The sequence below is a fragment of the Chiloscyllium plagiosum genome, unplaced genomic scaffold (assembly GCF_037043375.1).
Source record: "Chiloscyllium plagiosum isolate Xiang-an unplaced genomic scaffold, Cpla_swu_hap1 HiC_scaffold_10, whole genome shotgun sequence".
Taxonomy (NCBI): Eukaryota; Metazoa; Chordata; class Chondrichthyes; order Orectolobiformes; family Hemiscylliidae; genus Chiloscyllium; species Chiloscyllium plagiosum.
In genome coordinates, this window is record NW_028270148.1 from 41,593,914 (window position 1) to 41,611,739 (window position 17,826).

At 37.5% G+C, this 17,826-nt stretch overlaps 1 protein-coding gene across 5 annotated transcripts in view; it reads right to left on the bottom strand.

Annotated features, from left to right (window-relative positions):
* Positions 1–1,751: 1,751 nt before the first annotated feature.
* eml4 (EMAP like 4) overlaps positions 1,752–17,826 on the bottom strand; it is a 301,178-nt gene continuing 285,103 nt past the window's right edge. For all 5 annotated transcript variants that reach the window (XM_043695706.2, XM_043695701.2, XM_043695705.2 and 2 more), the window contains 3 exons: positions 16,059–16,157; positions 8,924–9,054; positions 1,752–3,623 (listed from right to left, as the gene is read on the bottom strand). In XM_043695706.2, the coding sequence (XP_043551641.1) occupies positions 3,405–3,623; positions 8,924–9,054; positions 16,059–16,157 (449 nt within the window). In that variant the 3' untranslated portion in view covers positions 1,752–3,404. The remainder of the gene's footprint in view (positions 3,624–8,923; positions 9,055–16,058; positions 16,158–17,826) is intronic.

The window sequence follows — 17,826 nt, forward strand, 5'->3', positions numbered from 1 at the left end:
CAGGAACTTTCATCAAACACTAATTAAATCTTTAAACCCAAAATGATGTTTTTTTTTAAAAAGTGAATATGGTGTTTTCTTTCCTGCTACATTTATATTTCTGTAATATATCTGTGGATGAAATTTTGTTAAATTGATAGAAGATTTAAGACTTAACATTACTCCAAGTTGGGATGACTGGAAGGAGAAGAAAAGAATCAGAGAGAATTCTCAAACCTAATTATGTAGTTCATTCTAGAAAGTGCATGTGTGTCAATATTTATTATGAGATAGTGGACAAGAAATTTGCATGGCATCAGAAACCAGCATGAATTTGATTCTAGTCGAAGGGTCACTTCAATGTGGCCTCAAATCTTTTCACTATACAATGGTCAGCTGCAATTCAGCCTTAGGAAAATTACCTGGATTTGTCTGTGAGCTGGTTGAGCTGGGGTGGAGAGGAGGCAAAGTGAAATTGTAGTGAGGAAGATGAGAAAAGTGATCTCGCTCTAAGAATGGCTCACAAGAGTGTTGGGGAGTCAAAAGGCTTACTCCTTTTCTGGATAAATGTAATTGTATGTTAAAATGGTTAACTTAGCTACTAGTGCTTTAACGTCTTTGTTAAGGAACATTTCACCCAGTTTCAGATTAATGTAAACTGGGTCTTAAAAGGTCAGTTACCTGTTTCTTATTTTGTAACCTATCTAGTGCAAATGTATTTTTCTTTCTTAGTTGGTTTTGTTTTTAAAATGAGAAAGCACTTGAGGTTTTGGAATCATCATTCTCAAAAAGTTCAACTTCACTAAACATCAAAAACCCATGTTTTCATAAAATGTACAATGGCTGAACAATAATGACACTCTTCCATTGTGTAGTGTGGCAAAAATCTGAAGCCTCCTGGCTCAGCACATCTTCAGCTCATTGGGTATTTTAAGAATTACATGCCAAGTGTCGTAGCAGATGTGTTTTAGAATATGGTACAAAATTGGTGAAATTACAGCACAAGGTTAAAAGCAGGTTATAACAGAGCAACATTGTCTTCCCAATGATTCAGAGAAAGTTTCTGTTTTTCTCTCTGTCAACTTGGAGAACCTAGAACAATAAATGAGAGACAACACAGTACAAGCATCTTCAATCAAAACTGGATGATTCTACTAAATATCCTCCAGAACATAATTAATGTCTATCCTATTCTTACCTATACAACCTGTATCAATGTAGTGGCTATGAAAATAGGTCAGAATCTGACATGCTGCAGTGAATTCACTCCTGATTCCTCAATGTCCCCATCACCCACAGTTCAAAACGGGGATAAATACTTCTCGATCAGAGTCAGCATACAAGGTGCAACTCTGCATCATCCACAAAGTTCATGATACTGTGATTAGTCTGAACAGCAACCTCCTCCATCACATGTCTGCAGCATGTACGATTGACAGTGCACACTGCAGTAACACATATCAATACCATCTTCTTCCTATTTGATCTCTATTACAGCAGCAATACCACTGCCTTGGAGTTCACCCAAAGTCACACGTTATCCTTACCAGGATTTCTTCATCACCTGGACATATACCAGGATTTTTTCATCAATATTAACTCAACATTCGAAATTTCCAACTATTACTACTGGGGCTGCAACGGTTAGAGGGAAAATCAATTACTAGCTTATCAGAACATCAAATACAGCTTAACCAGTGTGTCATATTTAAGGAACAATTCAATTAAAAAAGTATGATTATACCACAGAACATTAAAAAGTCACCAACAGATGAATTTTCACTGATAATTTTTATTTGTTTCTTCCCATCAATTTTTATGGCATTTGTCAGGAATGCATGAAAACACAGTTCTAACATTAACACATTGGAAAACCCTTGGTCAGTCATATTTCCCTTACAATCATTGTGTTTTTTTTAATACAGCAAAATATTTCCCACTTTAAATTCCATAAGTTATTGCAGACCGATGCATCGATTCAATGGCTGTTATACTGTTAGTTGGTAGCTGTAAGGCTCTTGTATGTCAATAGCATCCCCAGATAGCACCTATTATACAATAAAAGAGCTCACTCTACATGTTTTTAGAGCCCGTGTAGGCACTTTCTCTAGATCAGCAACATAATTGTTGGATGCCTGGTAATGAGATAATCCTGAGTACAGATTCAAAGGGAATGACAGTTCTGATCCACTTTGGAATGGCACGATCTGGTAAACACTTGATTTCACACTTAAGACTTAAGCACACTTAACAAAATCTAGAATCACTAACCATAACTTCTCATTAATCCTAAAGCATTGGATCAACGTATCAAACATAAGATGTAACTTAATCAATGCAAATCAAAGTATAAATAAGTTCATTTGGACACTTCCCCTTGCATATTGTCAGTGAGTGTTTTCCCCCTCTTGTATAGCAAGTACAAAGTGAATCTACAGTTTAAACAATTTCCCAGGTCTAAAAAAAAAGGAAACCCTCCCCAGAAATAAAAACCGAAACGGATCTATACTCTGATATCCTGATAGTGTACTTTAAGTACCACGTTATACCACGGCTGACCACGACCAGATTTAATACATAGCAACTGTGCACCATGATACAGTATAAAATACAAATGTGGTATCAACTTGTCGAACTTCACCCAATGAGGAAAGAACACCAAAAAAAAAGACAGTATATATTTTACCAAATCCTAGAATTATTTAATGATTGATTTTATTTTGGATGATTTAATTGTTCCTAATACCCATTTACTACAGGAAATTATTTTTAAATTAAAAAATATACAATCAGAAGATGCGTGTAGACTTGAGATCACTTTACGAGGTATAGTTTCAATTCATCTGACAAAAGTAAGCAAGCCTACTTCAAATCAGAGATCACAAAAATGTCTACGTGACCACCAGACACTAGTGATGTGAAGACATTGCATATTTAATATTCAAGAAGGCAGTGCCATGCTCATGGCAGTCGTGGTTTACCAGATGACTCTGAGAGTCAATCTCATTCACAATTCTTGGCCACAAACAGGCCTGATAAAATGACAGTTAATTTTGACTGAAGTTAACAGTTAACCTTGTTTGTTATGCAATTATTTAAGTTCAATTTGAAAAAATGCTTTATATTACAAAGCAGACTCATTTCAGCATATCCCAACCACAGAAGTGTCTTTTTTCCAGTATTTACAGTCTGTAACTTCTGACTTTATTTAATCATTTCACTAAAATCTACTTTAACTGTTGCAATTTCTTCCCAAGAAGAACTTTAGCCAGTCATTAGTCACTTGACACTTACAAGTGATGCCTTTTCCATCCTTGCAATGGAAGATTAGAGCAGAATTAAACAAATCCAACAGCCCCATTCACTATACCCAGCCACTACTCCTCATCAAATAAGCCAAGAATCTCCTATTTTGTTTTGATGCTTTAAGACACTGGCGAGTTTTCCGTTGGACCGTCTGTTGGAGAAGATGGAGCATTCTGCTCAAGGTTGCTTCCATTTGAAGGAAGTGGTGTCTTCTCGGTCACTCTCCACTGTATGATGCTGGTGTCTTTTCCACCCGTTGAAATCAAGTGACCATCATTGTAGGTGAAGCTAACATTGGTCACATGACTACTGTGTGCACTGTAAACATGACTTGGAGCCTGGAAGCACATCACAAGAGAAAGATTTCATAAATGGAAGGATGAAAGCTGGATTTACAAATGCTCAGGCAGGTTGTAATTGAAAGATAACAGAATAAACAAGAGGAAAATAATATTTATTTTCTATAATTTAACAGCTAATATAGAGGCTTTCAAGAAAGTAATATAACCGTACATATTAGCCAGCACAATGGTAATTAGGGTGGATTCTTGTTGAGGGGTATGGATCCTAAAGAGATGGTGAGAGACCCATGCTACTTTTTATAGGGAACACCCAGTGAACTGCACACCAATCAGGCAGTGGTGAGACAACGGCTGGGCCTTAGCCAAGAATCAAAATCCCACATAAAGAGCACAGCTGACTAACTGAAATCTGTCGGTTTTTGCACTCAGCAACAGCAATGGGGAAGCTATGGCGGCTGGTAAAATAACAGTTCAATCATCCCAGGGCAAGTTAAATGAAGTGGGGGAATAGAGTGATTCTTGGGTTGGAATTGTGATGACAGGGCTGTCCCCAGCAGGAATGCTTCTTTTTTGTTGGCCAGGCTTTTGAGCAAGCACTAATTGCCTTTGATCAAGAGACACAGGTCCGTCTCAGTCCAACCTGCCTGAAAAGCTGCCACTGGGGTAAATGCCACATGGCAACAACATGACATGTAGCTGGTTTTATTCAAGAGGCAATAAACTGAGGGCTGAATGTAGTCCATAATTGGGTATTCAAAGTCTCAATGGAGAGTGGAGCAGGAAGGTAGAAAATGGGAGTTGTGACCCCAGGATAGACCAACACGTCAGAGAGAAGAAGATTTTTGCCCTAAAGATTTATTTCTTATACTAAACAGGTGTGGATTCTGGTGCAAAAGAAAGGGATCCAGTGTTGTATTCAAAAGCATGGGCTGGTTCAAATATAGAGATGAATAAACGGTCAGACAATTCCCAGGAATAGTTAGGAACAGCAGAGAGGTGGAAATACATTTTGCAAATGGTTTCTGAAAATTGTCTTGCTTAAAAAGAAATGACAATAATTTTTTGGGTTAAAAGTGGAAAAGCAGAAGAACAACAACTAATATCAGACATCCAGATTTTTAAAGGAAAATTGTATAAACAATGTGACTACTTTTGCACTTAGCGTTCAGTTTATAAAGACACTTACAGTTTGCTCAGATTAAATTTAGAGCTTGAATCTAACATTTTGATTTGTCAGTAGGCAGTTCTCTTTTCAAGCTGCAGTATTTCAATTTTGTCATTTCCTCTGACTTGTGTTTGATTCCTTGGGGACTCACTAATATTAAGTGACTCTAGTTTTGCTCTTCCCCAGAAGTGGAAACTCTGCTTCCTTATAAGAATGGAGGGTTGTGAATATTAGAGGCTGAAATAGAGTTTTAAACTCAAAGAATCAAGTAATATGGGGAATGAACAGGCAAGTGAAAACAGGCAGAAGATCTATCATAATTGTATTGAATGGCAGAACAGGCTTGAGGGGCCATATTACCTACACCTGTTCCTATTTCTTATAAGTAGCCAGCAATTTGTGGATAAAAAGATATACATTCACACCAAGTAAAAACACCCTCTGATGCACAGTACTACAACTTTCAGTTCCACAGTCTGCCATTAAACAACCACAAATATCACACATTTTAAAAACTGGATTTTGCTGAGATATGTACTGAACAACTAGTCAAGGACTTTTTATTCACTTGGAGCAGGTGGGATTTGCTGGTTGGGACAGCTTTTATAACGGTCATTGAGAGGGTAGTGGTGAGAAGCCTTCTTGAACCACTGCAGGCGCACACAGTGCTGTTAAGGAGGAGGTTCCAGGGTTTGACTGAGCAACACTGAAGGAATATAGTGAGAATGTTTCCACGTTAGGATGGTGAGTGGCTCGGAAGGAACTTGCAGCTGTTGGTGCTTTTATGGTTCTGCCATTGTTTTTCTAGATGATACACACTACTATTACTGAACGATCATGAGAGAGGGAGTAGACATTTGAGGTTATGGTGCTAATCAAGTGGGCTGCTTTGTCTTGGATTGGTGTCAAGCTCTCTGAATGTTAGAATTTCACTATTCAGGCAATTATGGAGTACTATATTTCACCCCTGCCTTGTAGATGGAGGACAGGCTTTGGGGAGTCAGGTGGTGAGTTACTGCAGAATTCCTGGCCTCTGACCTGCTGTTGTATCTCCTAAATTTACACGTCTGTTCCAGTTCCGTTTTTGGTCAATGGTAACTCCCAGGATATTGTCAGTGGATGATTTGGCAATGGTAATGCCATTGAATATCAAGGGCCATAATCAGTACACTGCTCAGGTAAAAATGGCTAGAAAATGTAGAGTTGAGTAATACTTTTCCTTTTAAAGTTAGACAGGCATCCAAAAAATATCACAATGTGAGTGAGTTTCTGAAGCATGAGTTTATTTGCATTATTATAGAGACCTATTGGGAAACATTCCATTTGCCCAAATATAAAGACCTCAAGCAGAGGCTGCTACAATTTGAGTTTTAAAATCCTCCCACCCCCTTATTCAGCCAGCCTTCACCCATAACTTTCAAAAAGGAAAATCTTTTGAAAATACGAACTGCAAAAGGAAAGTCTCATAGGGGCACTTTGAAAATGGGCCAAATGATCTCCTTCAATGCTATATAATTCCAAAATCTTTTTCGACACCTATACTGGATTAACCCTCAGCCTTCTTCAGTCTCTAGTCCAAAGCAGTTGAATCTTCCCTTCAAATGCAAGTAGTAATTGCTGATAGCGTCCTTGTAAGTCTTTTTTGTTGCATCTTGATGAATCACATAACCAGAGCTGTAGAAGGGCTTCAAGCTAAAGAGTGATGGGGATAGGATGGAAGAGGGTTCAATCAAGGCAAGGTTTAGAAAGTTAACGAGGCAATAGTGTATGGTAGCAATATGAAGAAATATAGGAAGAACGTGTCAGGAAGTGTATAAACGTGTCAGGAAGTGTATAAACGTGTATAAACATACCAATTAGAATTCAGAGTATGTCAAAAATGTAAAAAAAGGTATGAAAAGATTATTTATGAATGTTGCAAGCATTCAAAGATGATGAATGAATTGATAACAAATAGAAATAATGAGTACAATATAGTAAGTATTACAGAGACATTTTTGCTAGATGTCCAAATTTGGGAACTGCATTTTCAAGTGGTTTGAGACTTCCTGGAAATGTTGGAGTTAAAGGCTGTGGGTGGCTCTGATAGTAAAGGATGAGGTCAATAAATTTGAGAGAAATGATCTTTGCTCAGAAAGTCAAAACAAAGTGGGGTAGTTGGAGGAGGGGATAAGAAATAAGATGGAGTGGAATAGAGTTGTAATAAATGATCATTTTCAGATTGGCAAACTGTAAGTAAAATACCAGAGATCAGTCCTGGAGCCTCAAATATTTCCAAACTATATTAAAGGCTAGCATAAAGGGAGTGGGCATATTATAACCAGGTTTTCTGATGATACAAAGATAAGTGGGAAAGCAAGTATTGACAATAGAGTACAATGTGGGAAAATGTGAGATTGTCCACGTTGTTGAGAAGAATAAAAAAATTACATGATTTAAGTGGAGAATATTGCTGCACAGAGGATCAGGCAGTCATAGAGTCATAGAGATGTACAGCATGGAAACAGACCCTTTGTCCAACCCGTCCATACCGACCATATATCCCAACCCAATCTAGTCCCACCTGCCAGCACCGGCCCCCTTGGACACAAATCACAACAAACTAACTCGCATATATAGCATGTAATTTGGAAGATAAATAGAACATTAGTTTTTATTTTAGGGAGATGAAGAATAAAACAGTATAACATTGCTACAACTGTTCAGGGAATTGATGGAGTCCTCACAGTGTTGCTTTTCTTACTAACAGGGGTGTAGTTTGTACTTGCACTGGAGATGGTTGAGACAAAGTTCACTATGTTCATTCCTGGGATGACAGAGTGCCTCATGAGGAAAACTTCACCTTGTACTCTTTAGGTTTTAGAAGAATAAGAATTGACTGAAATAAAGATGATTAATGATTCTAAGAGGATGTTCGGCCTCTTAGGGGAATCTAGATTAAGGAAGTACAGTTTTAAAATACGGGCTCTCAGAGACAGATTAGATTCTCTACATTAGACAGCAGGTGGAGGTTGGGTCTTTGAATATATTCAAGGTTGAGTTGGACAGTTTTTTAAATCTCTGACAGAATCAAGGTGTGGAAGACAGGCAGGATATTCAAGTTAAGTCCTTAATCAGATCAATTATGACCTGCAGAATGGAAAGTAAAGTTGTCATAGCCACAGAGAGCCATAGGTGTGCTCTCTTGTTAGAGAGAGACCACTCTGGTGGTTTAACCTTAGGATTGCCACACCTCAGGCAAGGGGAGGAGGTTAAGAAGGAGAAGCCCACATGGTAGCTTGAATCAGTACAGGAATTGAACCTATGCTGTCAGGTGTCACACTGCATCCCAAACAACCATCCAACCATTATTAATATCTTCCATATGGTGTCCAGAAATATACATAACACTCTCAAGTGTGATTGAATCAGGATTCAATGTAGGCTCAGTGCAATTTCTCAACTTTCCAAATTTATCCCTCTAGAAGTAAACTAACGTTCAGTATGCTTTTGTTCTGGTATTTTTGATTTGCAATTAAAAGATAAAGTTAATTACTTTTCTCTGTCCAAGATTCTGTTGCTTCTCTGGCCCATTTAGCTTCTTAATTTCAAGGTAATATGCAATTCCCCTAAATTTTTGAGCAAAATGAAATATCTCACACTTATCTATGCTAAAATTCATTTGTTAATTTATGTCCTTTTCATAAATGTACTAATTTATCATAATTTGTTCCAATCCACTTCTGGGTTAACTAATCCTTCCAAATAGATGATGCCTGCAAATGTAGAAGTTGTGATTTTATTCAAAACTCTAAATTGTTAATAATAAATTGCAAATAATCTCGTCTCCACACTAGCACTACTTCCCACCTATTATGGTCAGAAGTTCAATTCTTCAAAATTATTTTTCAAGTTAACATTGATGTTGAGTCAGGGAACCTGCAAGTTTGAAATGGCATACACCAGTGTTCCTGACCCTCAAGAACCAGACAATGCATCCAACACTAAGGAAAACAAAATATAATCTTCTTTAAAAACATACAAACAAAATTATGTACTTAGTTAAAATACCAATAATATGGAGTTAAATTTACTGACCAGAATTTGGTTACTGGATTCAAGGTCTGATTTTACCAGGGCACTGTAGCCTTTAGTTTAGTAAAAATATAGAATAAATAAAATCATAATTTACCTTAGGTTTAGAAATAGGGTACTGAAAGATATGAACTTTGCAGAAATCGTCAGCAACAGCCACCACTTTTTTGCTGTGAGATCTGCAAAGTGCATTAATATCTGTTCCATCCGAACCTTCAGGCCATACTCCTGCAAGGAATGAAAAACATGCATCATGCTCAAAGAGAGTTGTTCTTTTAAAAATTGAGTACTGATCTATCTGATGTATAGAAAGCAAACATGGGAACCAATGAATTCTTGAGTCACAAAGTAGCATTAGTTTTCCAAAGGTTATCTTGCAGAAATTATCACTGTCTCTATTAACAAAAATGTTACAAGCCCAACATCTCAAGAATAAGTAGAGAATTCTATGTTAAATACTATCACCATATTATGCATTCTACTAAAGAAATTGCAATATTTAAACTTATTGAGGGGTGGATGAAGCTGGTAGAAGGCTAAGTTCTGTTGGCTTCAACTCTGTTTTGTATTTCCGCAACCACCAATGAATTGCTAAACACAACACCTCATGTACTGTTTTCTTTGGAAGGTAGCTGTACTATATGATACTGTGTTTTCACGCTTAGGAATAAAAAGAAAAAAATTACAAACATAATTTTTTTTTTAAAGAACAGTTATGACTTTCCAATACAAATCTTCACAGCATATCAACAATTTTAAGATTTGTTCTTTTGAAATTGAGTTTATGAAATTGTTGAACTCAAAAGTTTTAAAAAATATAACTGGATACCTTTTATATGCAATGTTAAATATTGTTTACAATTACAATGGTTATAGGTCATAGCCAATCCTTAGTGTGATGTGAAATAACTTAGTTCAAACAGTATGACTTAAATAAATCAATACATGTTGCTAATGACTTCCTTTATGGCTAACTGAAGAATGACTTCATGTGTTTTGTAATTGCTTTTTAACATATCAATTAAAAGGAGATGAGTCCTGAGGAGCAATTACAAGGTAATAAATTGAATTGCTGGTGCAAACAATATCAGTGTAATTAAACAAACCTTGGGTGGTGGTAGTTGTAACTTTCTGCTGTAAACCACTGTTAAAGCAGGATCCTTAAATAACTTATTTAAAAATAAAATTAGACACTAGCTTGAAACATAAAAATGTGCATCCAACTTGTTCCTGTGCTGTTACAATTTATAAATCTGCTCATCTGAAACAATATGCTAAATTCAAAAGCACGGTGAATTTTATGAAATATCAGACAGGTGAAAATTTCAGCAATTTTTAAGCAGGATTTCTCTTTATGCACTCTAAGTTTTTCAAAAAATCAGTTTTACACTGCTCACATCATTATGTAGATACCATGCCCCTTTATGGCACCACACTTGCAAGAAGAACTTGGCACTGTCAGGACCTTCTGGGATTCATGCTGCCGGTGCCATATTTAAAGCTCAGCTTTGCATCAGGTCATTTGCTGCCGTGGATAACCAGTGTACACGTCGTAGAAGGGAAACAAAAAGGAAAATACTTCTAGAGCGCGTAGGTGGCACAGATGCCATCAACTGCAAATACCATTTCACGTTTATGAATGCTTTGCTATTTTACATCATCTGTCTGATCAGCTATCATTTTGTTTATTTTTTCATGCAATGCAGACTGTGTCAGTCATTGGCCGTCTCTAGTTGCCTTTGAGAAAGTGATGGGAGATGCTTTCCTGAACAAGTGCCGTTGATTTGAGATAGTTAGAAACACAATGCTATTATAAAAGGAGTAAAAAGATTCTGACCCAGGGACACTGAAGGAATGGTCCCTTATAACTGTAACCTTCCATAAGCAATCCCACTAGACTGATGACAACCCAATCTCTGATCAACTTAGAAGAACAGCTTCAACTCATGAGCAACCAGACTCCTGACTGCTCCCTGTGCAGCTCTCCTTCTGACTTACTATTAATCTCCAGATTGGTTGTACTAGATCTGGGGGACTGGCCATAGCCCAATCCCTGGATTGTAGTGATAAGAAATCCCTGACCATGACAACTTCAAGTGGCTTACTGTCCAAGCCCCTGGACAGATAGGATACTGCCCTTGACTGACTGAAGTGATGGATAGTCCCCTTGACTTAACTGAGGATTATTACCCTTAGCTTTGACACATGGCTATTTGCCTAAAGCAAATGCAGTGTGTTTGCTATGTTAATGGCACACGCTGTAGCCATGACATTGATGTATCATGGTGCCATATAGTAATATGTCCATTCCCTTCCCTGATCAATGGTGACAACCATGATGAACTGCCTGGCTTTGTGTTTGTGCAAGAGGGAAGTACCTGTGAATCTTTAAGATCTGAATGAGGCAAAGTGCAAAAAGACTTTACAAATCAGAGATGCAGTGAACATCCAAATAAATGTGAACACGAAGACAGCAAGCAAAGAGCTGAGGTGTATCCTGGTCATAAAACGGTTGCTGGCCCTACACAAAAATCACACTGACAGTAGTAGCAATGCAAGGTGTTAGTGTGCATGGAGTTTAGGCTAATGTACAAACATGAAGAAGTGGTTAACAGACAAAGGAAGGAATATGGTTAAATGGACTATTTACAAGTTGACAGGCTGAAAATACGAGTGTTCTGTAAAGTTTAGAGTTGTGGTCTTAGATTTATGCAACTTATAGATGGAAAGTCCAAGAGTACTGAACCCAATGACATTGTAGGTGAAAATGCAGATGAGAAGTTTGCAAAGAGATATGTTAATGAAAGGGCAACAAAATGGCAGGTAGCAGTTCTTTTTTAAAAAAAAGAGGCATGAAACATTTACTGAAAGATAGAGACTCTGGCACACTCATTCAAGGACCACAGCAAGTTAGTTTGGATGCACAGTATACAATAAGGCCAACAGCATGTTAGTCTTCAATGCAAGGGGATTGGGGAAATGAGTAAGGAACTCTTGCTACAGTTGTATAGTGCTTCATTGACAGCACATCTTGGAGAACTGTATACAGCTTTGGTCTCCTTGACCAAATGAAACACTTGCCTCAGGAGGTGGTAATGTAGGGTCGCTACCTTGCTTCCTAGGAATGAGAGCTTGTGCTATGCTAAAACATTGAGTAACTTGGGTTCATACTCTGAAGTTTAATACAATGAAAGGTAATCTCAGCAAAAAACAAAATTCTGAAGGGGCACGACAGGTACACACGTTGTTTCCCTTGATTGAGAAATCTGTGGTGCAGAGGTGCAGTGTTGCTTAGAACCAAGATAAGGAAAAATTTCTTCACTTTAGAGTGTTGTAAAACTTTGGAATAGTTTTACTTGAGAGTTTGTGTATGTTCCATCAAATCAAGGAATATGCAGAATAGATGGGAAAGTGGATATAAGATAGCAGCTCAGCCTTAATTGTATAGAAGAGCAGAGCATGCGCATAGTCTACTTTTGTGAGAAAGTGAGGTCTGCAGATGCTGGAGATCAGAGCTGAAAATGTGTTGCTGGAAAAGCGCAGCACGTCAGGCAGCATCCAAGGAACAGGAGAATCGACGTTTCAGGCATAAGCCCTTCTTCAGGAATGAGGCAAGTGTGTCCAGCAGGCTAAGATAAAAGGTAGGGAGGAGGGACTTGGGGGAGGGGCGTTGGATGCTGCCTGACCTGCTGTGCTTAGTCTACTTTTGTGCCTATTTCTGATGTTCTTCTAAGACTCCACATTCCTGGTGACTTGATTTTTTTCCCACGAATATTTACAAATATCCATGCAAAGCTCCTTGCTGTTTGCAATTGTTCCACCTCCAATCCAAATTATTGACTGAATAGTACTGAAAATATTAAAAACATTTTAAAACAAAAATAGTTAATAATTTACCAAGATAATATTTGATCTCCATTTCATTACAGTAATTGAGTATTTCCCTCCAAAAAACATTCATGCCAACAAAATTAACAGCAGATTTGGTACAAGTTATTCTGGTAACCAATATTATTCTAATTTTACAGTACGTTTTAGGAGAAGATAGAAAAATTTCCTGTTAAATATGACTAGGTTCAATCAACAGGTTTTTCTTGTGAAGTGACAGAATTGAAAACTAATCCAGGGTTATATTTTTCCAGTTTGGATTATCATATAGTACTGTCTTCAATCATTTCAATAATTGGCAAGTTATTTATTAACAAATAAAAATGTGAGTTAAACACAGGTTGTCAGTGAGAAATTTTGGCTTTAAAAAAGCATCACATTTATTTTATAATAAAAACAAAAAGTAACTTTTGTAAATAAAGATGGTAATATTCAAACTGATTCTGTTCTAAGCAATTCAAAAAACACTGATTTTGTCAAACATTTAACACAAACGAGCAAACACTGCAATTGTTTCACGATTCAAGCTCTAATCGAAAGCTGGCTTGAGTTATGCTTATGCAGAATGCAGAAGTCACAAGACATTAAGAGACATTTACTAAAAATGGTGTATCACCCGTACTTACATAATGGTTGAAAGAGTCTTAATGTTATAATAAATTTAAAGCATGTTAATTGCTACGTCAATTGGGACCCAAATGTTTCACCAGAATAGGCAAACGCGTATAATCTGTCTGACATTTTAAGTCTTCAGCAAATTGCACTAACCCATTATTCCTTGGCAAATCTTCAGTTTACAATAACATAATGCATTTTTTTGAAGAAAACAAATTACATGAGTAAGGAATTTATTCATAAGTTTAACATACTGTCAGTTTACGTGAAGCAACTCAGAAGAAGGTGATTAATCATAACTGCATAAGGCACACATTGCAGAGTTTCTGATTTTCACACACTCCCGGAATAACATTTGTTAACACACTCATATTTGATAAGATCGTTTTGGACACCAAATAATAATTTATATCCATGATCGGAGTGACTTAGATGAACATTTACCAATACCAAAAGGAGGTAATGTTATTTTGAGCCAGAAGGTGGCAATAGTTGAACAGCATTTGATATTATTTGCAATTATTTTTATCAAAGCTTTTAATTGCGGAATTATTCACTACCTAAAATATAAAAATATATTTAATGTTTCAAAATAAGACAACAAGTGAAATAAGCATGACAACGTTTTAAACCTTCTAGCACGAACCAAAGATTAAAGAACAGTCCTCTACCGATTCTTTTGTTAGTACAATGCACTGAACCTCATGATTTTTAGGTGAAAAATCACAGACTGTTTTGTAAGGGATTTTTGACAACAGGCCTAGTGAGATTTCTTGCCACATCTTATCAAACCACCTCATTAATTGCCTAACCTGTCTCCATAATCTCTTTTGTCTGATTCCTTCCTCATCTTACCACATGCATTTCCTGGAACAACTCACCAGTCATGGGTATCTTAAACAGCAAGCATTTATTGTCCTGCACCATCTTTGAAAGGCCACTGTGCACCTTGACAGTAAATGACCCTCACTGGCAACATAATGGCACAGTAGCCAAAATGCCACTCTGCTCATGACACATAGCTGCCATGGCTGACACTCCCTCACATATACAGCTCCATTCTTTCACCGTAGTTGCTGTTTAACCAACCAAGCCACCAATATTCATTCTAAGCTGCATGATTCATACTGTGTGATTGGTGTTGGCCTGGCAATCGTGGCATTGACTTCTGGTATTGGAAGTTGCTCAGAAGCCAGAGGTCCACACAGCCAGTATGAAAATTAGAAAGAATCGCTACTTTGTCCCCAATGCCCATGCTGACCTGTATCTTGCCATTGTTCAGAAGGTCAACATCACATACAGGGAAACACTTTGACAACTCAAACATCAGCTTTTATTTACTGCCAGCAACAAAAAGTGAACTCAAACAAAACAAATAGAGGGGGCAGGTTGCCTCAGCAATGCAAATGAAATGCCGACATCGTGACTATCAAATATTTTATAATCCATGGTGATTGGATGCTCATCTACAGGAACTGGCTGTCAGTCAATTCCCGTTTAGCTTGTAAGTCCCCCACACAGCTGAACTCTAGCACACACAAAGAGAACGTCCTCCCTTCCAGTGTCCTCATCCTTGTCCTCAGAAAACAACTGTCCCCATTCTCCCAGTTCCTCAGCATCTGCCAGACCGTTACATTGTTTGCCCCAATTGTGCACAGCATAGCATGCCAGGCTAATGAGGCACACCTTGTTGGACTATTCTGAAGCATCCCTCCCCACACAGGTCTAAGCTGAGGACGTATATTTTCAGCGGCACTACATACCTAGTCAAAGCAAAGGCAGCATTGTATCTGCGCTCTACGTCAGTTAGGGGGCTGTGCAGTAGCACTGTGTGAGCGAGCACTAGGATAGCAAGCAAATAGCCCTGAGGTGCAACATGGTGCAGTCATTGAGCCGGATGCTTGTCTGGGCATGGAAAGTGTCCTTGTCACAACTTTTCAATACTAGTTGCTGGTGCACCCTGCAATGCAAATCTGTGCTTCCTAAGTAGCCTGTAAGTGGATTAGAGGTGCCATAATGGTTGAGGGGTTGTTAGATGCCAAAGTCTGTGGATGAGGTGTTAGCACAACGTCAATCATGGATCACCCCCAGAAATGCTGCTTGGTGCTAAGCAAAACGGAGATTGGATTGCAACCAGAAGTTGGCAGACACCCACTCTGACTTCCATGCCAAGAATTCCTGATATCACGCTTGTTTTGGATGCTGGGTAAAATATTAAGCTAAATATTAAATGAGGTGAGTTGCAGCATTAATAAGGCATTTAACACGATTGAATCTGCCTTATTTGGCAATTTGCCATGCTTCGCGAGAATCTTATCTTGACGCTCAGCAAATGCAGAAAAGATGCAACCAGATGCTCCCAATGTCAAGATAGGACTTGTGAGATGTCTCAGCTGAACCTTCACAAATCTCGCCATAGCTCATGTTGCTCAGGACCAATAAGATTCTGCTCATTTTTCTGTATTTTGCACTGCAAAACCAATGTCCTGGCTGAAATTGCTCAGAATTACATATTAAACCATGACCCCAAGACCCCTGCTCAAATACTTTCCATAATAACATACTTCAGATGAAATTTTTTATGTATCCCTTCAACATTATATGGTGTTTTAAACAGACTTAAAACACAAACTAGGAATTATTATACTTTATATTATTATTGTATGAATTGCATATGAATTACAGATGCAATAAAATCCCAAATAGTATGTAGTGATGCAACTACCTACCAAAAACATGAAAGCCCAGAACACACGTATATGTATACCATTCCATATCTCTACATTCGGAGCGGTTTCGGATCAGCTTGCAGCCATTTTGAATATCCCCTAAAAACATAATGCCTTTAGATTAGTCAAAACACATTTTTCTTGCAATATTATTAAACTTTCAATAGTCTTTTTTTATATTTGGAGTTTTATTTTTGATTCATACACCCACCCTGTAGTAGCCATTTTGAAATTAAGAAAGAAAATGTGAACTCCTCTGCATCCATTTTGGAATACCCCTGAACTAAAACACTGGATAAGAACAAGTGAAATATTCATCAACACAAAGTGAATAAATTTGCATTTTTATCTTTAAATCTTTTTATATCAATGTTATTTTTCATCCCATCAGTTATGCCAATGGAATGATTCTCCAAAGTTTACTTAATCGTAAAATTCAAAGATCCCTCTCCATTTCCACTCTTATGCTTAATGACTGCCAAATGCTGTCCAACTTTCTTCTGAAGGGATGCTATTGTGCAAAGATTAAGATGGAACAATTAAAATTTAGATCAGACATAGGCATTACAGAAACACCCATTTATTTTTGATAAACTGCATATTTACTACTTTTTTCTAAATTACAGAATAAATTCAAAATATACTTGGACAATCATATAGACGGAGTTAAATATAACTATTATAAATTCACAACCAAGAGGTAGAGTGTTTGACCTAAATACTAAATAATCATCTATGATCACACCCTACATTTTTCTCACTGTCACTAAAACTCATGCTAATTCAGATTCGTCATCTTCAGACCAAATTTCTAAGTTTACTTAAATTATCTCTTAATGAAAGTTGGTTTGGTGGTAATTTCCAGCTTAACACGACATTAAGGAAGAATCAGCCTAATATAAAAGCAACTCAGGCTTATCAAGATTCTATAAGCCCAAAATATAAAGACCACAACTTTTTAATGATCTCTATTTTGGATTGATGACCAAAATGGGAAAGGAACAGTTTTTAAACCAAAGACTGTGTGAAGGAGCTCCTGCACTTTTAATAATGAATTACACGAGTTAATTTCCTTAGTTGTTTTGTTCAAGCAGTGATGCAGTGCGGGGGAGAAACAATACTTAAGATGCCATGGCAGACGATGTGGCCAAGATTCTGAATGAGTACTTTATGTTGGTATTCACCCAGAAGGATATAGAGGATAGTGAGATTTGTGTTAAGCATGCTAAGACGTTAGAACATTTTGACATCGAGAAGCAAGCGGTGCTGGGTCTCTTGAAGAACATGAAGGTGGATAAGTCCCCAGATATCTCTACTCCAGATTATTGAAGGAGGCAAAAGAGGAGATTGCTGGGGTCTTGACCAAGATCTTTGTTTCCTTGCTAGCTTCTCGAGAAGTCCTGTAGGATTGGCAAGTAGCTAACGTAGCTCCTCTGTTCAAGAAGGGAAGTAGGGATAATCTAGGAAACTACAGACCAGTGAATCTCATATTGGTGGTTTGGAAGCTACTGGAGAGAATTCTTGGATACGATTTATGTTCATTTGGAAAAGCATAACCTAATTAGGAAGTCAGCATGGCTTTGTGCAGGACAGATCATATCTTACAGACTTAGTTGCATTTTTTTTGAGAAGGAGACAAAAGATGAGTGGAGACCAGTGGATGGTGTCTACATGGATTTTAATAAGGCTTTTGACAAAGTGCCTCATGGTAGGTTCATTCAGAAAATAAGATGCATTGGATCCATAGTGATTTGGCCACATGGATTCA